At 45.4% G+C, this 18,530-nt stretch overlaps 1 protein-coding gene across 2 annotated transcripts in view; it reads right to left on the bottom strand.

Moving 5' to 3' along the window:
- Positions 1 to 6,184: 6,184 nt before the first annotated feature.
- Positions 6,185 to 18,530, bottom strand: part of DZANK1 (double zinc ribbon and ankyrin repeat domains 1) — a 48,788-nt gene continuing 36,442 nt past the window's right edge. For both annotated transcript variants that reach the window (XM_007672125.3, XM_029072416.2), the window contains exons 15-21: positions 16,889 to 16,963; positions 15,947 to 16,043; positions 15,406 to 15,503; positions 11,776 to 11,856; positions 9,176 to 9,303; positions 7,704 to 7,772; positions 6,185 to 7,198 (exon numbers count right to left, since the gene is read on the bottom strand). In XM_007672125.3, the coding sequence (XP_007670315.2) occupies positions 7,033 to 7,198; positions 7,704 to 7,772; positions 9,176 to 9,303; positions 11,776 to 11,856; positions 15,406 to 15,503; positions 15,947 to 16,043; positions 16,889 to 16,963 (714 nt within the window). In that variant the 3' untranslated portion in view covers positions 6,185 to 7,032. The remainder of the gene's footprint in view (positions 7,199 to 7,703; positions 7,773 to 9,175; positions 9,304 to 11,775; positions 11,857 to 15,405; positions 15,504 to 15,946; positions 16,044 to 16,888; positions 16,964 to 18,530) is intronic.

The following is an 18,530-nucleotide window of genomic DNA, read 5'->3' as shown; positions in this document are numbered from 1 at the left end:
GGCATGGGCCGAGATGGAGCCCCGCCCGTCTCGCTGAGTGGTTCTTCCCTGGGCGGCGGTGGCAGGGAGAGGAGGTGGGAGCCGGCACTGTGCCCTATCCCTCTGCTCCATTACCATTCATTCAATACTATTTATTGAGCGCTTACTATGTGCAGAGCACTGTACTAAGTGCTTGGAATGTACAATTCAGCAATAGAGACAAGTTGTGACCTTAATAAGGCTTTGAATATGGGGAGAGTGGTGGACTGGTGAATATGGGTGGACAGGGAGATGCAGGCCAGCGACTGCTTGTGGGAAGTGGGAAGGCAGCTAGACCAGACTGAGTTACAGTAAACTTCAATGGGCCACAGAGTAGGAACGAGCTTGCAGCCCTGGCCCTCACCTTCGCTCCTCCCAGGTCACCCAGCATTCAAGTGTTCACCTGGGAGATGTTGACCAGTCACCTCACCGGGGAATCCTCTAGCCTCTGGCTTCCAGGCCATGGCCCTTTGCTACTCCATCGGAAGCCGTGGTGACCGGTCAAGGCACAGATGCCCACTCCAGTTTTTTGACCTGGAGTCCCAGAATTTCTCACACTGGGTTTGACAAAATTTGGGTTTTTCATCAGGGCCAAATCGACCCCCCAGTGGTGGCTTTCTGGCCTATTTTAGCTGTCGGAAGCCTGTATCCATCCTGGTCCTGTCACTCCTGAAGTCTCGCCTCTCATTACCCCCATGCTCAAAATGAAAAGTGGACACCTCTGAATTAAGGTAAACTCTGAGAGAAGAAATCCAGAGACCAGCGGAAACCTCCCAATCTGCTGTAGACTGCGCCTAGGGTCTCAGGTCTCTCACAGGAGGGGGGAAAGAAGTCAAGCCTCAGTGTCGGCAAGTACAGAGGTAGTGAGATGTGGGGAGGAGCCCAGAATTGATGTCATTCATTCATTCAATCGTTTATACTGAGCACTTACTGTGTGCAGAGCAATGTACTAAATGCTTGGAAAGTACAATTCAGCAATAGAGACAATCCCTGCCCACACTGGGCTTTATATTGATGCTGTTAATGCTTGTCTGTTTTGTTTGTCTCCCCCATTCTAGACTGTGAGCCTGTTGTGGGGTAGGGATTATCTCTATTTGTTGCTGAATTGTACTTTCCAAGCACTTAGTACAGTGCTCTGCACACAGTAAGCACTCAATAAATGATTGAACGAATGAATGAAAGAAGGGTCCACAATTACCCAGGGATCCATCCCCTTCTCTTCCCAGAGGAGCAGAGTGTGTGGATTGAATTTTAGTAGATCAGTGAGGAGCGAGCCGATTGAGTGCTATAAAGGGTGAAGAGTTTCCGTTCGATGCGCTCGCTTTCCTGAGCCCTCATAAACCCTTCCAAGGACAGACATGTTGCAAAAGGTGCTTGGGATGGAAGGAGAAGAAACCAAGTCTCTCTTTGCTAGTAGCCTGGATTCAGTGGCTTTGGTCCCTGCATTTGAGCTGGTGTCCTCTCACTCAGTTTAGGATTGGAGAAGAATTTGGTTAACAGGCTAAAAGGAATTTGTTGGACAGGAACACTGAAGGGAAAGAGTAGTGGGAAGAAAAAGATATCTTCCAAAACGATTCAGTGTATTGTGTTGGTGGGAGGTGGTGCATCATCCCTAGGCTCTTTGGAGAATATGGTTTTTCCTTGTTCAGCAGCAGCATGCTGTGGAAACAAAACTCAGCTTGTGGGTGAAAAAGCCAGGAGCAGAGATGCTAAGGAGGTGATACAGCTACAGCAGCAGAGCAATTTCCTTGACAACTACTCATGGGCCTCTTATGCCAGAGGCAGAGCAAGAGAAATGGGAGCAGGATACAGTGGGGCCTTGTATTCTCGTGACCAGGGAATCTTTTCATCTTGAGTCACAAGACAGCAAGTCTCAAAGTGATGGACCGAGGACATTAAGGTTAGACTTCCTCAGCCTTAATCAGGGCTTTTGTCCAAACTAATGGAAGCATCTGTTTCTTGTTTTTGTGTGCATGATTCCTATGCTGGCAAAATCTGTCCCCAATCACCTTCAACACTAGCCTTCAAATAGAGCAAACACCACAAGAGAAATGTGTGGGTTTGAAAAATAAATCTAGACCCAGCCCCAACATTGCAAGGATAATAATCCACTCCCACACCAAGCTGGAGCTTCCAAATTGGCTTCTTTCCAGAAAAATCTTATCCCTTGCTGCCCCACACCCCTAAGTCCTCCCTGCTCTTAGACCTGCAAGAAGGTCTGGTCCCCCACTGAACGTAGGCCAGGCTGAGCTCTGCTTCCTCAGCTCACCCTCCACCCAGCAGCTCCTACATGCTTCTCCTTGGGGATTGGAGGAAGGAGGAGGTGGGGAGAACTGCAGGTAATTTCCTCCCCCTGACCCATGGAATGGGAATGGGCAGCAGCAGCAGCATTAAGCAAGGACTGTGATAGATTTTGGTTCCTCAGTTCAGAGGTTCCAAGTCGGTCCATCCTCCTTGGCTAAAACCTCCCAGGTTAATTCCCTGGGCAGAAGGTTCCTGATTCCCAAGTACTTACCCTGACTTTATCACCGAGGTCTCTGACTTTCTGCTTTCAGGGACCCTGGCCTCTTTCTTCAGGGAGTCAGAGTTTGTGTCTAATGGTGTATAGGAAGGAACCATAGAGTGGAGTGGGGTTGACTTGGTGCACAGGGAGCTGATGAACTGATCAGAAAAAGCTTGGTAAGGGGGAAAACAAGCAGAGAGTGAAAGTCTCCCGCAGAGAGAGGCCCCAGTGCGTGTGCCAACCCCTGGCCCTTTCCCCAAATATACACTCTTTTTGAAGTCGATTATTATAGGTTATCCTGAGGGCTGGAGTTCTGGCAGGACCTGTCATTTCTTTTGCTTCTTTCACAAAGCTTACTTTGGAGACTTCTTAGGAAGGAGCTAAACAGAACGTAATAAGATCCAATTTATTATGCAAATGCAGTGCTGGTTTTAGCAGGTTTTTTCGCTTGGGCAACACTAAGTGGTTTTGCGAGACAACAGCAGCAGGGCTACCTCCTTGGTGCCTGGCGGTTTGTTTCACAGGAAATAGAACATGAGAGTTTCATGCTATCGCTCAACAGCACAATTATCTAACAGTCATTAGGCCTGGTCTTCTGTGTCTTGTTACACACAGGGAAAAAAGACAAGGAGTTAAACCTTGTAGTAGGAGCCAGACCATAGTATTTATCTAATAAAAATATAAAAATAGATGGTGGGAGCCAGGAAAAAAATTCCACAGGAACTGTTCCAGAAGCTCAAATGCTTCCACTGGGGGCATGAGCTCATGGAGCAGATGCAGATTTTTTTTAATGGTTTTTGCTAAGGGCTTACTATGTGCCAGGTACTGTGTAAGTGCTGGGGTAGATATAAGATAATCGGGTTGGACATAGTCCCTGTCCCAGAAAGGGCTCATAGTCTTAATCCCCATTTTATAGATGAGGTCACTGAGGCACAGAGACGTGAAGTGACTTTACCAAGGTCACTCAGCAGACAAGTGGCGGAGTCGGAATTAGAACCCGTGACCTACTGACCCCCAGGCCTGTGCTTTAGCCACTATGCCGTGCTGCTTCTATCATTCTGCCCTCCCTTCTGCACAGCAACGTTACTTCTCCTTCCACCAAGCCCACTGCCCCCAACAATGATCCCAAAGCTTTAACCCCCACCCTCGGAGCCTCCAGTGCCCGATGAGCTGACCAATACTTGGAAAAATTATAAATCACTAGAATTGAGCTCCGCAAAGTGTCCCCTGTCACCTCAGTAACTTCTTCCTGACCCCACTCAGACACTCATCTTTCTCAGCATTCTCCCAACAGGAGATAATCCACTTGCTTTCAAAATCTGGCCCCTCTGACTTAATTCCTTCTCATCTCCTAAAAACAATTGCACCTACTCCTCTTTCCTTCTTGAATTCAAACCCTCATGGTCTAATGGCTCCTTCTCCTCCACCTTCAAACAAATCCAAGCCCCTTCTATCAACCTTCTCTGGATCCCACTGCACCCTCAGCTGTCGTTCTTATCTCCTTCCCCGTAGGCCAAACTTTTTCAAGTGAGTTCTATTTGCCTGCTGCTTCTCCTTCCTCTCCTCCAACTCCCTCCTTGACTCTTCAATCCAGTTTCCACCCTCATTCCATTGAGATCACTCTGCAAAGACGTCAGTGACCTCCTCCTTGCCAAATCTGCTCCTCCACCTCTTAGCTGCCTTCGACACTGTGGGAACACTGTCTAACCTTGGTCTTACTGACACTGTTCTCTCCCCAGCTTCTCCTTTTACCTCTCTAGCCATTTCTTCTCAGTTCCTTCGGCTGGCTCTTCCTCTGACTTCCACCTCCTAATTCTGGTTGCCCCCCAAGCTCCGTTATGGGTCTCCTCTTGTCACTTTACACTCGCTCTCTTTGGGAGTTCATCCGTTCCCAAGGCTTCAACTACCACCTCTATGTAAATGGCTTCCAAATCTACCTCACCAGCCCCAAGCTCCCTCCTTCTCTGCAAGTTTGTATTGCCCCTGGCTTCCAGGACATCTCTAAATAGATGTCCCGCCAGCACTTCAAGCTCAATATGTCCATAACTGAATTCATCTTCCTTCCCCTAACTTTCCCATCACAGTTATATACCAACATCCTCTCTATTTCTGAGGCCCACAATTTTGGCATTCCCCTTGACTCCTCCTTTTTTCAACACCATTAGTCAATCCAGTGTTTTTTCTGCCATTTTTTCTTCCACAACACTTCAAATATGTATCCTTTCCTTGCCATCCAAACGACTACCATACTGTAACAGGTGCCTGCCATATCCTGGTTTGACTATTGCATCGACTGACTCTCTGGTCTCCTTGCCTCCAACTTCTTATCTCTCCAGTCCATACTTCAATCTGTTGCCTAGATCATTTTTCAAAAATGTTCTGCACAAATCTCCCTCCCCCAAAATCTTACATGGTTACTCGTTCCTTTGCGCATCAACCCAATTCCTGATGACGGGTTTTAAGGCATTCAATCAGTGCTCTTCCTCTTGTCCACTCTTCCCACTGCACTCTGGCTCCCACTCTGTTTCTCTCTAGCTAACCTACTCAACATGACACTCTCCCTCTTCAAATTCAACAGACGACAGCTCAACCAATCTTCAAAGCTCTTTGAAAACCACATTTCCTCCAGAACACCCTCCCTGATTAACATTTTATCTCCCCTGTTTCTATTCCCCTTCTGCTTGTTCAGTGATTCTTGTCCACCTAAGCAATGAAGTACCCAGAACTTTCTGAAGCCCAATAAATATCTTACATTCCCTTTTAACTTCAGCACTAACTTGGATACATCTCCCCCTTTCCTCATGTGTAATTATTTTAGTATCTTTCCCCTCCACTAGACTATAAACTCCTTGAGGGCAGGGATCATGTCTACTAATTGTACTCTCCAAAGCATACATTAGGCATCCAGCAAATACTAACAGTTGACTGACCTTTAGCATTCAATACCAATACCATGTGGGACTGACAGCTTGTGTTATGGGAGGGGGGAAAGGAAAACGGAAAAGGAAGATATCGGAAGATGAGGCTAAGAAAGGGGAGGATGCAGACCTCAAAAATGGATATCTGGATAAGAAATACCATTTTTTCTTTGCATAAAACCATGGCAAAGACAAGGTGTTTGTATATCATGCCATAGAGAAGCAGCGTGGCTTAGTGGAAAGCGCATGGGCTTGGGAATCAGAGGTTGTGGGTTCTAATTCCAGCTCCACCACATATTAGCTGTGTGACTTTTGGGCAAGTCACTTAACTTCTCTGTGCCTCAGTTACCTCATCTGTAAAATGGGTATTACTTGGACTGTGAATCCCACGTGGGACAACCTGATTACCTTATATCTGCCCCAGTGCTTACAACATGCTTGGCACATAGGAAAGTGCTTAACAAATACTATTATTATTATTATTATTATTATTATTATAGAGAAATGAATAGTACCTTGGAGTCGATGGGATAGGATCATCTCAGACCACATTCACAAAGCTTGGACCTTGAAAAATGACAATGAAGTCCAATAAGGTGATGTCATTACTAATAAAGCCCTAGACAAAAGCAAATCTTTGCTTCCTACATGGCTCATAGAAAATTTAACATTTTCAGAATCATTATTTTTGTCTGCTGTTTAGGTAGATGACATGGAAAAACGGTCAAAGTCAGGGAATAACATGTTGAGATTTTCAGGACTTTACTAGAAGTTATTATACTAAATGATTAGTAATCATTTAGTTAACCTCCACTTCCTTGATTATCATTCCATCAAACACTTAGGACTGTTGGATTTATCTGCTCCTTTATTTTATGCATTTTATGCTTTTTTCATTTGAATCTCTGTACTTATTCTTGCATGAATCGTACACTTGCAATAGCTTATTTTCCCCATTTGATTGTAAACTCCTCAAGGGCAGGGACCATGTCTTTTTCTCTAGTACAGTTCTCTGCACACAGTTGGAGCCCAGTGAGTACCACTGCTGCTGCTGATGACACTCACCACTCACCACTCTTGGTTGCCAAGTACTTAACTTTGACCTCCTGAAGTGGGAAGGTGGAGTGGGAGAGTGTTATGTCTCCCAAGTGTTCCTGGGACTTGTGGTTGGGTGTGTGTGTGTGTCTCCTCACTGATGTGCACCCTCAGAGCTAACTGTGACAGTCCCTGTGGAGATCAAGTTGCTCAGAGAGAAGCTGGGGACATAAACTGAGGTTAGTGCTGAGACCTCTGCTCTCCAACCAACACCGAGCACCCCTAAAAGGCTCGGGCTCTGGGCGGAACCAGTGTAGCCCACCAAAATCTCACTCCTGCATGGTAAGGAAGTCCTGAGGCAGATCAAAAACACCTCAGGGTTTCCCTTATTTTTCCTAAGGTTGAATTTTTTTAAAACTACATATCCTTACTTAAGCCAAGTCAAATCTCTCCCTCTAAACCTAAAGAGAAATTCACAAAATTATTGTCACAGAGCTAGCTGATTGTGCTAAGAAAAGGCCTACAAAAATTTTTAGAGTGAAAATGTTTAGAGTGAGGTCAAAAGTCATTCAGTTTACTGTTCTTAAATTGGGTGAGTTGACTCAGCATTCCTTGGCCAAGTCTAGCAGCAAATAGTGAAATGATTTGGTCATTCCCAGTCTTCAGGGCCAAGTCATAGGCTGACATCCCTTTCTCGTTCTTCTTTTTGATGCTTGCGTTACACCTGTAGGGAAATACAAGGAAGTTGAATTATGACGGGGTAAGGTTTTTCACCCAGTACATGAATTAACTTGCTCTGCCATGGCAGAGGATCTACTCTGGTTACTCTGACGTTGTGGGAGTGACTTGCAGCTGAAGGCTGTAAGTCTTCCAGCTTCCAAACCTGACTAACCTAAACTTCACTTTTGCTGTGTTTGTCAACCTCCCAGGTTCAAGGACTTTCAAATGAGCAAAATTTTATTTGGGGTTTTGAACTTCATTACTTGCTTAAAAATGACGAGACTGGACTTGGGATAGGGAAGACCTGTGGGGGTGGGTGATGAGGAAAGGGGAGAGCAGTCAGTCATTTATTGAGTGCTTCCTGTGTGCAGAGCACTGTACTTAGTGCTTGGGAGAATACAACATGAAAGAGTTGGTACACACAGTCCCTGCCCACAAGGAGCTACAGACACCCTTGCTAGAGCCCTTTGTCTTTTCCATTTGATGTGCCGTAGGCCCAACAGACTCACCCCAGTAAGACTTCTATGCACTTCACTCCCTCTAGCAGAGTCGCTTCATGAAGAGCCGTATTTCTGAGGCTGTGTGGAGAAAAAAATGCCAGTTCATTTCTGACTAAAAGCCTAGATGGGGAGTCTGGTTGGTACTTCATAATGCAGTGGCCCAGGAGACATGTCTAGCTGACTCATTCAGCAAGCCAGTCACTCTCCAGACAATGCTGGTTAAACAGGACAGCTCGCCTCCCAGAATGTGTCCCCGAAATCACTTAATACCTAGATTCCCTGACTCTCCTTTCTCTTCACTTTCCTTCTGGGAATTTATATTGTGGGGGAAACCTGAGGGGCAGTAGGCAGTACAATTTTGGTCAATATCAAGCTTTTCAGCCAATAGAATTCTCGTAGAACTCAGAATTTCAAAAATCCTTTCTCTCATGCTTTGAGAGCCCAACTCTGCATATCAGCTTAGGTGTAAAGAAGAAAGTTAAAAATGTAAACATTGCCACACACCCTGGTCCTCTTGCAGGCCCTTGTTGCGCTCTACCATCACTATAACAGTGGGAGAGGAGAAATGATGGATCGGAAAAGGGAAACACTACACACAGTAGATGCTTAAAAAATTATATTATTGCTCCTAATGGGCTTCAAGCTTATTACTCCAGAGAGGAAAAAAATTGTCTGGATTAAATCTGATTATATCTGGACTAGTTCATGGACTATATCATAAAGGGGCAGAGCGGCCACACCCAAGCCTGCAGTAGAATGCCGAATGGATCATCATCTTCTACAGTCCCAACCCACACTGCAACCAATGGGCATTTCTCAGTGCTGGTCTATTGAGGCGACTGTCAAGATACTGCAGTGTCCAAGGCAAGACACCAAGATTGGGTTGATGCAAATGGCTCAGAGATAAAAAAGTCTATTTGAAACAAAATAACTGCAGTACCAGCAACACATGCAGCTCCTGGGACTTAGATGAGAGGCTTTCAGACACCTGGTGTTGGGTTGGGCAAATTGGGAACATGCACGACACGTGATCCGAGGCCGTGCAGGCCACCGAGAAACTAAGGCTATTCACATTATAATAATAATAATAATGTTGGTATTTGTTAAGCGCTTACTATGTGCCGAGCACTGTTCTAAGCGCTGGGGTAGACACAGGGGAATCAGGTTGTCCCACGTGGGGCTCACAGTCTTAATCCCCATTTTACAGATGAGGGAACTGAGGCACCGAGAAGTTAAGTGACTTGCCCAAAGTCACACAGCTGGCAAGTGGCAGAGCTGGGGTTCAAACCCATGACCTCTGACTCCAAAGCCCGTGCTCTTTCCAGTGAGCCACGCTGCTTCTCTAATTATAAGGCCCTGTCCATGCCGTCCCCCATCCCATAATTCCTGAAGAGAACAGATGGCTCCAACCTCACCCCAGGGGAATGCAGAAGAAGAAAATGAAGGGCACTCGTTGAAGCTGTTGAGCTTCTCTAACTTACGGTCCTGACGGCTGGTCAATATCTGCCCCCTTCTGCACAAGAATTGGGATTGCTTCATGGTGCATGTTTAAAACAGCCACAGTTAGAACTGGTCGATCCTCACTGTTCTTGCAGTTGGGATCAGCTCCCTGAAATGTAGAGAAATCAATCAATCAACCAATAGAATTTATTGAGTACATGGCACTATGCTAAGCACTGGGAAGAGTACAATATAATAGAGTTGGTAGACACATTTCCATCCCACAATGAGCTTACTGTCTAGAGGAAAGGAGGATCCTGTAATACACCACCATTATCTATGTCACTCTGTTTCCTTATAGAACAAGTGGCACCAGGAGCTAAATGTCCAAACTAATGAAAATGATTAGTCCCCAGATTCCTGGAAAGGGAATTCAACAATTTGGATCCAGCTTACAAAGGGACACAAATATCTAGGAAACTACAAAATGTTTCTGTAATTAAGCCAAAGACTAAAGCCAACTTCTGGCCCAGGAGAGGTAAGGGATGATACACGAAAAGGTAGGGATTTTATTGCCCAGCTTCCTATAGGAAATTCAAGTTTCCTGTTCTGAACAGCTGTGTTCTGTCAGATGTAAATGTTCATCTAGGGACAGTCAATAGGCAAATATGCCACGCTTACTCATTCAACTTGTTCAAGCTCAGGTGGAACTTTCCTATATTTACACTTAAAATTGGCAGCAGTTGCTTTTTTAAATTAGAGTTAATAATAATAATAATAATGTTGGTATTTGTTAAGCGCTTACTATGTGCCGAGCACTGTTCTAAGCGCTGGGGTAGACATAGGGGAATCAGGTTGTCCCACGTGGGGCTCACAGTCTTCATCCCCATTTTACAGATGAGGGAACTGAGGCACAGAGAAGTTAGGTGACTTGCCCACAGTCACACAGCCGACAAGTGGCAGAGCTGGGATTCGAACTCATGAGCCCTGACTCCAAAGCCCGTGCTCTTTCCACTGAGCCACGCTGCTTCTTATCTAGTGATCTGGGCTTTGTCAAAAGAGTTTGCAATCTGATGTACTTAAATAAAATCTCATAAAGCAAGTCTTTATAAGTCAAATTTCTCAGGACCCAATATCTACAGCTTTCCAAAAACCAGGAGGCATGAAAAGCAGCGTGGCTCAGTGGAAAGAGCACAGGCTTGGGGTCAGAGGCCATGGGTTCTAATCCTGGCTCCGCCGCTTGTCAGCTGTGTGACTTTGGGCAGGTCACTTAACTTCTCCTCAGTTGCCTCATCTGTAAAATGGGGATTAAGACTGAGCCCCATGTGGGGCAAGCTGATCCCCCCAGCTCTTAGAACAGTGCTTTGCACGTAGTAAGTGCTTAATAAATACCATCATTATTATTATTATTTGCCCAGCCAAAGCCCCATTTGAGAAGCCATGTTTAAACTAAATTCTGTGTGGGGATAATTTGGGGATGAGGCCCGGAAAAGTATGTGAAGGGCTATGTCAAATAGAGCTGTACCCCACAAACTACACAGGCCTAGCCCTCCTAGGCAAGTTCCAAAGACACCCAAAGAAAACACAATGAGTGCAATGGGTGCTAAACCCATGGAATGTATTATTATAGGAAATGGGAGCGAGTCAACTGTTCAAGAAAGGGTTGAACACCTGAGGTGAATGCATGAGACCCGTAATACATTTTTAGGGGGATACCATAGAGAGATGCTATATAGGGCCTCCTGAACCATGTGGTTGGCTGTCCACAAGTATCTGACACCCCACAAGTGGGCACATGCACATATACTGCTTCTTCTGACATTGTGGCACTCTGTGCTCCACCAACATCATGCTACGAAAAGAACATTCCCACTTCCCTCCCAGGGTTCTAGCCAAAACACACAGATAATGGCAGGAACGAGTATAAGCCTCTGCTAATGTTTTGACTAATGGGATTCAATTAATCAATGGTATTTATTGGAGAAGCAGCATAGCAGAATGGATAGAGCCAGGCCTGGAAGTCAGAAGGACATGGGTTCTAATCCCACCTCTGCCACTTGTCTGCCGTGACCCTGGGCAAGTCATTTCACTTCCCTGGACCTCAGTTCCCTCATCTGTAAAGTGGGGATTAAGACTGAGCCCCAAGTGGGGCAGGGACTGTGTCCAACCCGATTTGCTTGTATTCACCCCAGGGCTTAATATAGTGCCTGGCCCGTAGTAAGCACTTAACAAATACCATAATTACTATTAATATTTGAGCACTTATTGTGTGCTGAACACTATACTTACTGCTCAGGAGAGTGTTCTGACACATTCCTTGCACACAGTGACCTTACGGTCTTTGAGTCTAGAGTCTAGATTTAGCATCAAATTAGAGGATGGTCCCTGTAGATGGTCCCAACCCTTCCTTCTCTGTATCCATTTTATTAAAATTAACTTTTTGACAGGAAGTTAAACAATAATTATTTTCCACTGATTCAGAAGTGATTTTATAAGAAACAACTTTTCCCAAGTACACGAACTGTATGGGGTCTTACTAAACTATCAGAAACATGTGAGAGCCTAGTACACTGCCCAGGAGCAAGTGGATATTGGCAATGTGTCCAGAAAGTTTGAGAAATCGTGTTTTTGTTAAATTTACCTCATCTAGAAGTTCTTCGATGAGAGAAACGCTTCCTTTCCCTTTCAGACTCACTTCTTTCAGGAGGCTTCTATTTTCAGGCTAAAGAAAGAGAATTTGGAAAACCCTCAATAACTGTATTCATTCCCTATGTGGCAATACAGAATCCTGACATCATCTTCACCGCAATCCAGGAGGTGTGCTCCCTCTAGACACTTGCATGGGGAAGAAGAAGAAAGCTTTAATCCTCCCGGATTCTGGCCATGCTGAGCCTGGCCTGACTGGAGCCTTAAGCCTTGGCATCTGAGTCCAGTTTGGGTCCAAGCAGGGCCAGATGTAAGTCAGAGGTGAGCTCGGGCCAAATTATAAATGCTTGGGGCTGCAATTCCAGGAGACATTGTTGTTAACAGACTGCTGGAAGTCATAATCCCAGGAGCCTGGAAGACAATAGTGTGTGTGTGTGTGAGCATGAAAATACAAAGCAGAGAGCAGTCTGGAAGTGTATGGCTCTTCCCCAACTCAGGGGTCCCTGAGGAACACTCTATCTCGGTTCCCTTTTGTGCAGACTTCCCCCCGTCCTTGTGGGCTTGGGACATGCACGAGTCAAGGCTCAGACCCCGCCCAGGCAGGATCCTGGTGTCCAGACTTTATCCAGAACCACAAGAACAGATGAGAGAATGCAGCTGCTGGACTGTCAATAGCAATACTACAAAGAGAGTATGTATAAGCCCAGTGAAGAGTGTAAAACTTGCCCCGGGAAATAAGAGTCAGCAGCGTTGTCTTTAAGAAAAATGGGCACTGGTATATATTAATAGGATTTGCAAAATCCAGAAAGTAATCTTTCTGCTTTAATCTGCTGACTCAAGAACTTATTTAGAGTACTCTCTAGGAGAAAAGAGAAAAATAATGATTCAAAGAATGGAAAATAGGTCTTAGGAAGGAAAGTTCAAGGAACCGAGATGCTATTTTGTTTGGAAAATTGTCAGCACCTCAAGAGCGTCTTTAACTTCTGTGATATGTTCCCAAACATTCAATACTTATCCACTCTCTTGTCTCACTACACCTCAGCTCATATTCTTTGCTCCTCTCAAGCCTACTTACTAACTGTGCGTCATCATTCTATTCTCTCTTGCCTTTGACCTATTTCTCAATCCCTTCCTCCTGTCTGGAGCTCTTCAAATCTGACAACTCCCCACCCTCTTCAAAGTTCTGAAATCATATCTCTTCCAGGCCTTCCCTGATTAATAATGTTTAATCTCTCCAGGTTATCTCCTCCATAGCACTTCTGAGCCACCTAAGGATTTGTGTCCTCTCAACCTCCTATAACACTTGTGGTCCATAATTCCATGTTTTAGCCTTTTACTTAAGCACCAACTCGCAAACATATCTCCTTTTCCTTCTTTCTCCTATCTGTAAATTATTTCAGTGTCTATCTTCCCAGCTGGACTGCAAGCTTTTTTGGGGACAGGGACCACACTAATTCTACTGTGCTCCCTCAATCGATTAATACAGTTCTCTGCTCAATAAAATGATGAAGATGGGAGAAGGCTAATGGGTAAAAATGACTGCTTTCCAATATATGATGGGTTAAGAGGAGAATGTTGATGCATGATTCTCCATATTCACAAAGATTTAAACAAAAATCCTGGCTCTGCCACTTGCCTGCTGTGTGACTTTGGGCAAGTCATTTAACTTCCCTGTGCCTCAGTTATCTTGTCTGCAAAATGGGGACAAAATATCTATTCTCCCTTCCCATACACCATGAACCCCATGTGGGACAGCGACAGTGTCCGATCTGCTCATGTTGTCTCTATCCCAGTGCTTATACAGTGCTTGGCACATAGTAAGCACTTAAATATCACAATTATTATGAAATGGAAATGGGTTTAAATTAAAGAAGGGATTTTGGTTGAACAGAGGAAATAATTTTTTTATTATCAAGGGATTTAGTAAGAGATGTTGCAGATTCCCCTTCCTGTGACATTTAAAAAAAGAATATACAACGATCCACTTTGGATGGTCTAGTCATTCCCCTCTCTGGGGGCTAGAGACTGGACCAGATAATTTCTTTCAGATTTTTGAGCCCCCACAAAGGACAGGGCCATGTCTAATTCCCACCTGTGTTGTCTTTTGCAGGGTCTACTGCAGTGCTTTACACACAATCAATCAGTGGTATTTATTGAGTGCTTACTATGTGCAGAGCACTGCTCTAAGCACTTGGGAGAGTATAATTCTACAGAAATAACAGAAATGGTCCCTGCCCATAATGAGTTTATAGTCTAGAGGAGTAAGCACTTAAGCACAGTAAGCACTTAATAAATACTCTCACTGTTACTACTCAAAATTTCCCCTCACCGCCCGGATCTTTGACCCTATGATTCCAAAACAAAGTTCAAAGGCAAGTTAAATTTACGTCAAACTCAGAGGAGGCCTAAATTCTGGGATAATGTGGGTATATCTAGAGTTGGCATCAAGGGAACAAGGAGAAGTAAAGGAAAAATTCAGGATGGCCCAAAAGGTTTAGTTATAAATGTAAACTGAAAAATAAGCCAGGAGAAGTGAGACGCTTCCAAAAGCATGACGGAATCACGAACCCCTTCATTCCTTGTTTCTGAGTCCTCCCACCTACCCGTTGCCCTGGTTGTGCTCCACTTTTCTAGGGCACATCCAGCACCGTTATCACCATGATCATCATGAGCAGTATTTATTGAGAGTCACCTTTGTTTAGAGCACTGGAGAAATTATGAAAGAAAAATAAGGGGCACACAATTTAATAAAAGACAGGCAGACAAGCTGAGTTGGATAAAAACACAAAATTCAGGAATAAAAAACCTCAACAGCTGGGGTGGTTGCTGCTCCAAAGCAGCAGCAGGAAAGTGGGGGACCAGAGAAAGTTTCACTCACCCTTTCATAGGCAGCAGAAGCCCCCCTGCAGTACTCTATGTGGCAAAAGCTCTTTCTCCTTATTTTCTCCTCAATTCTTCTGGCCTTTCTTTTTTACCTTTCACCTTCTTCCAGTTCTTCACTCTTCCCCATCTCCCATTCTTTCTCTTGTTTACCCTTCCCTTCTTCCTCTTCCTTCCTTCCTTTCCTCCCCCTCCCCCCCCACCTCCTTTTCTTTCTTTCTTTCCTTCTTTCTTCGAGAAGTAGCGTGGCTCAGTGGAAAGAGCACGGGCTTTGGAGTCAGAGGTCATGGGTTCGAATCCCGGCTCTACCGCTTGCCAGCTATGACTTTGGGCAAGTCACTTAACTTCTCGGTGCCTCAGTTACCTCATCTGTAAAAGGGGGATTAAGACTGTGAGCCCCACGTGGGACAACCTGATTCCCCTGTGTCTACCCCAGCGCTTAGAACAGTGCTCTGCACATAGTAAGCGCTTAACAAATTATTATTATTCTTTCTCCCATTCTGTCCATCCTCCTCCTCCTCCTCTCTCTCTTCCCTGCCTCTTTTGGTCCTTTCCTGTAATTAAAACTGTTTGAGAGTTTAATCTAATGCTTGACCCATAATGAGCTCTTAAATACCATAATAATAATAAAAATAGTAAATGAACAGATAGAATCTGCCTCACACCACTACTCATCTGTTACATGCATGCAGCTGAATCTCTTCTACTTTAAAAATTAACAGAGAAAAAGAAGAACTATACATACAGAAAGCTTTTCTTCTTTTGCTAAATATTTTCTTGTCTTCTTCTTGGTCCTTTTTTCCTTATTCTCGGTGCCCGAGGTACCCTGGCTCTTTTCACTCACTGTATTTGACACAGAACAATTAAGATTTAAAGAGAAACTCCCTTATAAAAGTGCATTGGTCAGTACTACTCTGCTGCTCTTTTGTACTCAGGAAGGGGACAGAAAATAGCTCAGAGGAATTTGTGTACCAACATCCTCAGAAGGAAGCAGCCCCAAAACTCTCCGACGCTTTTCCTCGGAACCTGGGGGCAATTGGGGGACCATGGCAGGAAGGACCTGGGAGAAACTAGTCACAGGATGGAGACAGAGATGGCTTCTAACCCTCACCAGCACCACTGAACTGAGTGGCTCCACCACACTTGCAGTGACTGGCCAGAAAAATGTAGATATTTTTAAGAAGTTGTTTTCCTTCCAAAGTAACATACTGTAAAGGATTTGGGCCCCTTCACTGAATTCTCCAGGTCTCAGTTAGTTTTACTGAAAAGCTTTAGAGAAAACTCACCCAAGCTGTCTTGGCTACTATACATTCCATTCCTGCCTTCAGTCACATCACTTAAAAAATGACTGTTGGACTTTGTTGGCTTGCTGGTGTGGCTATCCTGGCAAAAAAAATAGAAATTAGTCATTTCAATAAATAATCTTATAATGTCATAGCTTTCAGTTATGCTAAAAACCATGAAGGACCAATCACAGAAAGACCCAGATATAAAACAGGGAGAGGGGAGGCAGGTGTGGAATCCCATATCAGCCGATGAGGTCACGGCTTTTTGGAACCCCAGCTGCGGCAGCTGCAGGGCAAAGCTAAGGAGGGAGGATAGCAGGCCTAACTCAACACAATAATAATTATAATAATGTTGGTATTTGTTAAGTGCTTACTATGTGCCGAGCTCTGTTCTAAGCGCTGGGGTAGACACGGGGGAATCAGGTTGTCCCACTTGGGGCTCACAGTCTTAATCCCCATTTTACAGATGAGGTAACTGAGGCACCGAGAAGTTAAGTGACTTGCCCAAAGTCACACAGCTGACAAGTGGCCAAGCAGGGATTCGAACCCATGACCTCTGACTCCAAAGCCCATGCTCTTTCCACTGAGCCACGCTTCTAGTGCCTGGAACACAGAAGCGCTTAACAAGTACCATTCAAAAAGTTAATACATATAAATTTAAAAAAATGCTCTACCAATTCTATAGAGGTGTTGTATCTGACAGTAATGAAAAGAAATAGCTTGAAGACATACAATCCTGATGCTTAGGTCACCTATCCACAACTTGATTCCTCGATATGTGCTCGTGGGTACCTTATGTTATCTGCATGACTGGTCCATTTAACTCTTTCATTGAAAAATGAACCTCTCCTGTGGGATCCAAAGAAGCAACAATCCAGCAGCAAGTGGCTCCGAGGTACCAAGAAGGAACTTTTCTTAATGACAGATTCTGTTCCAACACACCTTTTTAGTGATCTGTATGTAATTCAACCTGATATTGACTTCAAAACCATCCTCTTGGACCATCGCAGAAAGAAGCTGAAAAGAAAAAGCAGAAATGGTCTTAAAACCCCTTTCATTCATTCATTCAATAGTATTTATTGAGCGCTTACTATGTGCAGAGCACTGTACTAAGCGCTTGGAATGAACAAGTCGGCAACAGATAGAGACGGTCCCTGCTGTTTGACGGGCTTACAGTCTAATCGGGGGAGACGGACAGACAAGAACAATGGCAATAAATAGAGTCGAGGGGAAGAACATCTCGTAAAAACAATGGCAACTAAATAGAATCGAGGCGATGAACATTTCATTAACAAAATAAATAGGGTAATGAAAATATATACAGTTGAGCGGACGAGTACAGTGCTGAAGGGATGGGAAGGGAGAGGGGGAGGAGCAGAGGGAAATGGGGGAAAAGAGGGTTAAGCTGCGGAGAGGTGAAGGGGGGGTGGTAGAGGGAGTAGAGGGAGAAGGGGAGCTCAGTCTGGGAAGACCTCTTGGAGGAGGTGAGTTTTAAGTAGGGTTTTGAAGAGGGGAAGAGAATCAGTTTGGCGGAGGTGAGGAGGGAGGGCGTTCCGGGACCGCGGGAGGACGCGGCCCGGGGGTCGACGGCGGGACGGGCGAGACCGAGGGACGGTGAGGAGGTGGGCGGCGGAGGAGCGGGGCATGCGGGGTGGGCGGTAGAAAAAGAGAAGGGAGGAGAGGTAGGAAGGGGCAAGGTGACGGAGAGCCTCGAAGCCTAGAGTGAGGAGTTTTTGTTTGGAGCGGAGGTCGATAGGCAACCACTGGAGGTGTTTAAGAAGGGGAGTGACATGCCCAGATGGTTTCTGCGGGAAGATGAGCCGGGCAGCGGAGTGAAGAATAGACCAGAGCGGGGCGAGAGAGGAGGAAGGGAGATCAGAGAGAAGGCTGACACAGTAGTCTAGCCGGGATATAACGAGAGCCCGTAGCAGTAAGGTAGCTGTTTGGGTGGAGAGGAAAGGGCGGATCTTGGCGATATTGTAAAGGTGAAACCGGCAGGTCTCGGTAACGGATAGGATGCGTGGGGTGAACAAGAGAGACGAGTCAAGGATGACACCGAGATCGCGGGCCCGAGAGACGGGAAGGATGGTCGTGCCATCCACGGTGATAGGGAAGTCTGGGAGAGGACCGGGCTTGGGAGGGAAGATGAGGAGCTCAGTCTTGCTGACGTTGAGTTTTAGGTGGCGGGCCGACATCCAGGTGGCGACATCCTGGAGGCAGGAGGAGATGCGAGCCTGAAGGGAGGGGGAGAGGACAGGGGCTGAGATGTAGATCTGTGTGTCATCTGCATAGAGATGGTAGTCAAAGCCGTGAGAGCGAATGAGTTCACCGAGGGAGTGAGTGTAAATGGAGAACAGAAGAGGGCCAAGAACTGACCCTTGAGGAACTCCAACAGTTGGGTTATCCCATGCCTGACCCTGAGTTAAAATTGCCTTCTTCCTCATCTGACAGACAGGGATAATCCAGGCAGCCATGTTAAACATTTGGTTCAAATACTGATGGTCCCTGTTGAGGAGGTGGTCAGGAATCACTTTGCTTGGTCTAAAAGCAGCTGGAAGGATTTAGACTAGATTTAAGGACAAGC

This window comes from Ornithorhynchus anatinus, chromosome 9 (genome assembly GCF_004115215.2).
Source record: "Ornithorhynchus anatinus isolate Pmale09 chromosome 9, mOrnAna1.pri.v4, whole genome shotgun sequence".
Classification (NCBI taxonomy): domain Eukaryota; kingdom Metazoa; phylum Chordata; class Mammalia; order Monotremata; family Ornithorhynchidae; genus Ornithorhynchus; species Ornithorhynchus anatinus.
The sequence above is the reverse complement of the archived record's forward strand: the minus strand, read 5'-3'. Positions and strand labels throughout refer to the sequence as shown.